Genomic DNA, 8,831 nt, shown 5'->3' with positions numbered 1-8,831 from the left:
ATGTATATCTAAAAGAGTTTTTGTAGTTTTAAAATTTCTTTACTGTACAGCATATATGTGTATTGTACAAAATGGAGCATCAACCTGCAAGGAAATTCATGACTTTACTTTCACAAATACTGTGTATTTGGACATATTCTTCCTTGTGTAAGTATTAGTACATGTGGTAAGTGCAAGGTACTAGTGAGAAGAAAGCAATTAATTATTTAATCATGTGTCAACTATATAAAAATACTCATCTCATTTTTGTTTACATAATTGTAAAGCTTGTTTGGTTCCCATGGTTACAATTATGCTACATGTGTGAATAAGTATGACAATCAAATAAAACCAATTAACACATAAAAATACACAATCAAAACTGATATACTGTATCAGCCCAAATGCAAGTATTGACTTGAGACTGATGTGACTGGGGAAAAATGCATGCATCGTCCAAACAAAAAAAAAAATGTGATCATCAATTAAAATGAACACAGTGGACAGGATCCCATCACCTTCAAAGATGAGGAATGTTTTGTGATGACTGCTCTACTACTTTTGCCAGTGAGGATCTCAGATCTGCAGGCAAAGCAGTGCGTAGATCAAAGAGGAAGCGCAAGGAGAAATGTGCTATAGGGCATTCTGTGAATAACAATTTCATCAAAGTATCTGAGAAGAATTGAAGAACTACTAACTGCATCACCATCTCTACTTGTGAGTTGAAGTAGTATCCCCCTCCTCTCAACAGTACAATTAGTCAAATACAGGACAGAGTCACATTAGAGAGGCCAGTGGAAGAATTCAAATAGACACAGACACAAACACACATTCTCTTACTCTCACACACTTTATGTGTTTTCATTCACGAAGCAGGGGCTTAAATGGAAACTAGATGCTAATGGAAGTTATATTATCTCAGTGAATGATACCAAACAAAAGTGTTTTTTCTAATTCTGGGCCACTTCAGTAGAGATGTCTGTGTTGAATCCAGTAGTTTTCCTATAAAACACTGGTCATATCAGATTTTTCAAAAGCTGAAGAAAATGTATCTACTGTGTCCATAATGATGATTATAGCTCATAAGAGATGAATTGCAGGCAACATACAGAAAACAGATGCTATGTTGTATACAAGATACAATGAGTGAGGCAACACATTTTGTTCTGATTCAGTGGCTTCTGACAATTCTGATCTGATACAGTGTTTGATTGTGAATGACTCTCTGTCTAATGCCTTTCTAATCAGTGGGTCAACCAATTACCTTCAACCCATGTGGAGTAAGCTAGAGAAGGCTGAGTTCCTCCTCCCCTCTAACACTGACTGTAGCAGAGTCAGGGCAGCTGTAAACAGGCCATTATCGATGGAGTATGCTATTCACCACAGACAGGAACATTGTGTGATAATAGAGTATGTTAATTCAGGATCCGCAAGGATACAAGAACATGATGTTCCACACCTGTATCTTACAATGTAATTTCAATGGAAAGGAAAGTTCTGTCATATCCTATCTACGGGTTGCCGTTTGCTGTTCTGCCTTTTTAAAATCAGTTCAAAGATATAAGATAATGAAAGAAAGCAGTGGTACAGTATGAGATACCAACCCATATGAGACTCAGATGTGCATGTAGGTCATGAGAATTTGAGAAGATTAGCAGTGGATAATTCATTACAGATTGCCTCACTGCACTCGTATGTGACCGTAAGTTGACTCGACAACTCAATGTCGAACACTTCACTAATTAAACTCAAGATCTACTTTTGGTCTCTCAAACACGTTTTCTATGTAAATGTGAATTATTAAAGGAAAGTCGGATATTCATCTGAGACATTTATATGTATCTGGTTTACCTAAAGGCTTTGTCTCATTTCAAAGTAAGGGCTGTCATGTGACTTTGAGTTTTACAAAACACTGAAACATTTTACCGTTCATCAAGCATCAGATCCTGAACTTTACATTGTTATCATGTTATTCAGGTGAGTGTTATTTTATCAAGTCACATTTATTCTCGTCACATGTAGAAACATTTTCCATGTCTTATGGAAATTCTTAGAAAGCAGCTTCTCTTTGCTATTTGGTCTCAATCATTTCAACAGTTAAATGTGACTAGAATTAACATTCTCACCACTTTTTTTCTTAATGATTATGAAGCAATGATGACCCAAACATGTACAATATAGATAGACAATGTGACTGAATATAATCACACTGTGCTGTTGATGCAGTTATTTTCCACCATAAAAAAATGACTGTCACCAACATTTTTGAGCCATTGTGAGGAAAAATACACATCGACTGAACATGATCAACAAAACATCAGGTTATGGGAAATTCCAAATGACAACTTTGACATTTCAATGTGTAATAATGATAAAATCACACATCTACCAGCCATCACTCTTATCTTGGTCAATACTTAATAAACAAACAGCTATAGTAGTTGGCTTCAGAGACTTGTTTTGCCCCCGATCACCTTGCACTGCCATTGGACATGTCACCTGCCATATGACTGGCTGATGTTGAAAACTCGCCAGCACAGCTTGCTCTTTTATCAACCTTAACTAGATTTTTCTGATGTGAAAAAACATTTCACCGCAATAATTCCCCTGTATATCATCACTGTATGATGCACTCTGAAGTCCTGTCTGCTCTTGATGCTGACAGAATGAAAATCTCCCTGAGGTGCCAGGAGAGGAATCCAGAGAGATTATCTGCAAAGATGTTACAACAGTCAAGGCAGAAAAGTGGGTATGGCAAGATAAACTTCATCCTTGTTCTAAGCATTTTATGAACATATTCTTAAATAGCTCAATATCCCTGCCATGTTTTCAACTTACTGTCTTCACAGGTGATACAGATGTTAACTTTGAAATTCAACAGTTGAGTTTCCTGAGGGTTAAAGGTCAGCATAATTTTCAGGTGTTTATTTCATGAGGACCAGTATGTGCAGAGTATACTACAGCAGACTGAGCGAAAATACATAGTCAGCGAGTCAAGAATTAGTAGAAAAGACAAAAGGACACTGCATTGGTTCATCTACCTATGGCCATTTTAAAAGAACTTCCAAAGATTAAACAATTAATCTATTTAGGGGATTTTTAAGCTTTCTGGTTCTATTCAATGTTTGAATGCATGGTTAACTGTTTTGTTGTTATTCCCTTTTATTTCCCTAACACTCTTTTTTTCAGCACAGATTCATTTCCAACAACCCACTGTTGTAGTGTCAGTGTCAGGTCTCTGCACAAAAGCATTTGGGGCAATGAAGCCTTCGGTGGGCTCTATATTCACTTTGGGACTGGAGACCAGAGATGGCACAAATAAGAGGTAATCTGCTGACTTTGTCTATGTCCTCTGCAAAATAATTGTGCATATGAGCGCATTAGTTTAAACACACACACAGACACACACAGACACACAGACGCGCGAACACACGCACACACGCACACGCACACACACACCACACACACGCACACACACAACACACACACACACACACACACACACACACACACACATACAGAGTGTGAAGAGCCTCAAGTTCCCCTCCTTAAACTAATATGGCTACACTGATTGGTATAAAGTACTTAATTTGGCAAAACAAATACAAAACTTAAAATGCATGAAGGTTTGTGTTTTTATGCTAAAGCCCATGGGTGAGTGATTAATTTTGGCAGAAGTTGAAAGGAAGAAAGATACACCAATGTTCCTCATTTGATTGACTCCCTTTACAATCCATATATAGAAAAAAAAAACATATTATGGCCCATGTGACCTCAGAAACTCTTGCTTAAATTGAAACACAAGTACAAGTAACTGTGATGTCTATATATAATTGCATTCTGAAAATAATTATGTATAAATTGGCAGCAAATTTCTGCAGTCCTGTGTTACCACATTGGGTTGAGGTCTGTGCAACCAGTCTTCCTCTTCTCTTGACAGTAGCAAAAGAGTCTGTATCCCAAAGTACACGAATAATCCCGTATTGCAATATGGAAAGCTCCTTTAAATGTTTGGTGAAACCAGATATTCAGATAAAATGTGTAAAGCACAAATTTTCCCACCCTGTTTTTTTCTGTATAGGCACACATTTCCCAAACATCTACAGTGTTGTGTCTAAGTGATGTGCTGGCAAAAAAAGGAGTCAGTTGATAGGATAAGAAACAAAGAAATACTTTTTCACGTCCTTGCCCTGACTGACGCCATATTTCCCATGGGCTCTTTCACTGTGGGTCCCCCTCCTCTAGTTCCTCTGGAGGTTTAGATTCTTCCTGCGGGGACACAGGCCACTCTGGTTCCTCCACTCCCTCCTCCGGATCCTCTCCTTCTACCAGCTCCTCTCTGCTGCCTGGCTCCTCGTCTTCCTCATGAATAGCCAGAATAGGCTCAGCTACATTGTTTAAATGGACAGACTCTGATCCTTGGCCCTGTTTCTGGGCCTCCTCTCCGATCACCTTCTTCCACATCTCGTGGTTCTCCAGCAGGTGCTGGGTGATCTGACAGAACACTTTCCTTCTCTTCTTGGGGGCTGCTTTCTCTGGAAGATAAAGAAATATCATCATTAAAACATTTTTGATGATTTTATACATTCACACCTGAAATTAAAAAGAATGCAGTCATTTATCAGTAAAGACATATGATCAACACCTAGCAGCATCTAGCTGCTGTAAAGCAAATAGTTTTTGTGTCAGAAACTGTTGTCACCTCTGGCCTTTCTAAACGGATGTACACACATCTGTAACAAAGCAGCCTCAAACATCTTCAAAACATCTGTGTTTTACAAGTCTTCTCTGCAGTTATCTACCCCAATAGCAAGACTTTGGCTAATCAGTAGTGTTGATTATTAGGGCCACTTTAGATTACCTAATGACATGTAGCATAATTCATTATTGTCAAATAACTTTTCTGTAATCACATTACCATTACTGACTGTCACTAGTTGTGCTGTTTAAAAATAATTGCTGTAATACAGCATATCTAATAGCTCATTCATTGTTAAAAAAAGATTAAACCTGATGTGTGAATATGTTGGATGAGTTATTAATATATTGCATATAATATATATTTATATATACATATTTCACAGGTATTTATTCATCTATTTACTATAGAAGGTCTTCCCTTTGGCTTTATAATGAATTGTCAACAGCAATCATATTATATTCTGATCAGAGACTTTACCAATCTAACAAAATCTGGTAAATCTTTTTATAGCCACTGGTTAATGTGTCCTGCAGTAGTGTACATCATATTGTATAATCAAATCCATAAGGCATTCTAGGCTATGTTTCTGATTTTTTCCATTTTATGCTTCAGCTCTGTTTTGGACCAAAGTGCTTACGTGATGCCTCTGAGCTCGTGGATGTGTCCTCTTCTGCAGTATCTTCCTCATCCTCGTCCTCATTCTCCGTGATCTCTGGCTCCTCTGCCTCTGGGTTGGGCTCCACCCATCGTCCAGGTATCAGGCCGGCTGAGTCATAGGAGTTGCACAGCGGCCCCACGATGTGTGTGATGAACGATTCCTGGAGTTTGGCCAACTGCGGTGCTGCTCTGTCCATGAAGGGGCTGATGGGAAGGCCCAGGCTGGACTCCTCATCGCCCTACATAAAGCATTACCCATATTAGTGCAAAATCATCACCAGCTGAATGAATGCCAAGACATGGCATCATTCACATTTCACTACACTTACTATTCCAAAAGAACTGAGTAATTCAGGCCAGACTGAACAGTTGGGATTGATGTCAAGTTGAAGTCTGTCAAGGCCTAAATTATTTGTTTCAAAATTACAATTAATAATTCACTAAATTATTTGGTTTATAATTAATTTTGAGTCTTCATAGTGAATAGAATTTGAAGTTTGGTGTTGACTGCATAAAAGAAAAAAGAAACCAATGAAAATTATTTAGTGCAACAGGTGGAACAAAAGGAATAAAAGTCATACCAATTCTTAAGCCATATTGATTTTCATTCCAGCCAGCTAGTTAATGACTATTTTACACCTGGGATGCCAAGTGAATACACTTAAGCCAGCATCACTCTGGGTCCTGAAGACCAGGATGAGAAGCTATTAGCATACACCTGATTGCTGAGCCCTTGCTCCAAGCCCTTACCTACCTGCCCCGAGAGAGGCTAAACTGTAAATGAATGAAAGCAAGGAGAGGAACTGCCCGCTTGTAACACACAATAACCCCACTGACATTCACATAATGTCAGACAACATTTATTTTACATAAAACCTTGGTAACACTTTATCTGACATCTGTCTGTAATTTCCTAATAAGTATAGAAAGAAACATGATAGAAAAAAAATACAGGTAATAAGTAATAATAAGTTGTGTTTGGTTTATAAGCTGGTGTTGATTTCCAGAGGTATTTCCTTGAAAGGACTGTCACATTTAAATGGAAGTATCATTGCCCATATATCTATTCATCTTTTTTTTGAGGAAACTTTCCAATTCTCTAGATCTGTTAAATTGTATACTTACCTGTAGTGTGTGTTGTTGTACATGCTGTACACTGACTCAATACTGCAGCTGAAGCTAGATATTAATTGGAAATGACTGGAAATGTAAGAGCTGAACAGAGTCTCTGTGTTCCCTATACTTAGTATATGATTACTAAGTCATTTCCTGGAACCTTCCTACGAATTCAAAGTTACATGTCAGTGATTTCCCAGGAAATTATTAAAAAAAAAACTGTCAGGTTGAATATAAAACACACACTAACATTTGAAATGAGTCAAAAGCATCGTCGATGAGAGTCGTTTACACAAGAATGAGGGACAGTAGCATGTAAGCTGTCAATGACGTCCGTATGGTTTAAAATGAACAACAGCTTATAGCAAGGTTTCCTGGTTGCCTTGGTGACTGGCCCCAAATGTCATCTCCTACACTATAGAGTGTTCAGTGCCTCTGTTCGTTTATTGAGCTGCTAATGTAAAGCATAAAGAGATTCATCTAAAGATGGGATTTCAGATGGAGTTGTAATTTGAGGGAATTTCCTGATAGGCAAACAAATATAAATGGGTGGGGAAAAAAACTAGAGGAAGAGGGGCTCAGAGACCCAGCTGTCACCATGACTACATCCTAAACTGAGTTCAGAAGCATTATAAGGTTAGCTTTCCCAAATGAATGTCTCACGTATTCTAACTCAGCTATCCAAATGAACACATGTAACTCTTCATCTCTGGATTACAGTATTTTTATTACATGTCAGCACCTGTAGGACCAGAGATTTATCTAGTATTACAAACCCGAATCAATACATATAGAGCCAGGGTCACACATCATAATCAGTTTCAGAAAGTTCTCAGCTTGTTTCCTTGTGCTCCAAAACAAAGTCTTTGTGCTTGCTTTTTTCAAGGTTGTTGGACTCCCGAGGTTGTCAGTGTAATCAGAGGATGCTCCACCTGAATGACAGTTGCCTGGGCACCCTGTTTGCGTCACCACATCCAGCAGCACTAAAACCATTGTCATTGAAGAGCATTTCTCTTGTGACACTATCTGTGTCTCCCCTCATAGGCCTTGGAGTGGCTTCTAACAAGCTGGTTGTGTCACCTAGCTGAAGTAGCAGGGTACATAAGGGCATGAGGATTTTGTGCTTTACCCAGAAGCAATTAGCTGCCATTCAGTGCCAAGAGACACAAAGGTCACTGCGGGTGGCATTAGGCTCAAGGCATTACTAGATTGTATTTGTTACGGCAGCACTGTATATTGAAAGTGAAGCGACAATCACTCATGATTTTAATCACTGACAATAAATTAATACACTTGAATCCTGATCACTATTATTATGCAAAAACTACCAGATATCTTCACTGTCTCTACTGTTCTTTTGGCTTATGTGTCAATACCATGTAAATGTATAATGTAAAAGCAGAACACATAACTGAACAGATACACAAATCTTTTTCATTTATTATGACAGCTCCACACACAAACGCAGCTCAGAGGGAGCACAGCCATTACTACCTCAATATGTCAGAGAGATTGAATGAAAACTGAATTGAGGGGGGTAAAATCACTTAAGCTCAAAGGACTAAGTCTATGTGGAGGAAAAAATAAAGAGGGGGGGGGAAGACTGTATTTCAGCTTCTGGACTTACTCTTATGGGTTTTGAGACAAAATAGAGCGACTGTTTGAAACAAACAGCATGCCATCAGGAGTCATTCTGTCCTGTTTGTCTGCTCTCTACTCTCTATTTCAAGGAGTTGAAATGTATTTACTACCTCTGTGTGTGTGTGTGTGTGTGTGTGTGTGTGAGATCAGTGTCATTTTTCGATCCGAAGAATGAGGATTGGACATTCTGGCTGGTTCTCACTTACTCAGGGGTCTGATTAAGGTGAAGGTTCAGAGATTCGTTTTGGGGTTTAAGTTAGACTTATGTTTAGGTTATGGTTAGGGTTAGGATAGAGATGTTAATGTTAAATTTAGGCATGTAGTTGTGGTCACATTATGTCTTGGACTGTGTGTCTTGGATTAAGTTTTGTCTATGACAACTATATGTTTTAGATTTTGGATCATATGGTACCTCTATGCTGCAGCTGTCAGGCCTTCATATTGTGTTCTGTTTAAAGCTGTTGAAAATCTTTACTGAACCAATAAGATTTCAGGCCACAGGTCAGCAGTGAGTTCTGCCCAGAAGACAGGTTGTTTAAATACCGATTGTTAGGGGAACAACACGTGCAGATACAGGCTTGAATTATTTAGATGGATGGAATATTATTGTTTATTTATATATGCATACAAGCGTTAAATTCTTCTTGCCATCATCAGTGATGATGGGGGTGGGGGCCACTGGAAGAAGAACTAATATATATTTTATATGAATGTGTAAATAAAATCAACATGATAA

At 38.3% G+C, this 8,831-nt stretch overlaps 1 protein-coding gene across 1 annotated transcript in view; it reads right to left on the bottom strand.

Annotated features, from left to right (window-relative positions):
• Nucleotides 1–3,467: 3,467 nt before the first annotated feature.
• Nucleotides 3,468–8,831, bottom strand: part of LOC111229761 (cGMP-inhibited 3',5'-cyclic phosphodiesterase A-like) — a 69,565-nt gene continuing 64,201 nt past the window's right edge. Inside the window, exons 13-14 of the mRNA XM_022756231.1 lie at nt 5,319–5,577; nt 3,468–4,514 (exon numbers count right to left, since the gene is read on the bottom strand). Coding sequence (XP_022611952.1) covers nt 4,201–4,514; nt 5,319–5,577 — 573 coding nt within the window. The 3' untranslated portion in view covers nt 3,468–4,200. The remainder of the gene's footprint in view (nt 4,515–5,318; nt 5,578–8,831) is intronic.

This window comes from Seriola dumerili, unplaced genomic scaffold (assembly GCF_002260705.1).
Source record: "Seriola dumerili isolate Sdu_G_001 unplaced genomic scaffold, Sdu_1.0 BDQW01000242.1, whole genome shotgun sequence".
In the NCBI taxonomy this organism is placed as follows: Eukaryota; Metazoa; Chordata; class Actinopteri; order Carangiformes; family Carangidae; genus Seriola; species Seriola dumerili.
Note: the sequence above shows the minus strand (reverse complement) of the source record. Positions and strands in the feature narration are given on the sequence as shown.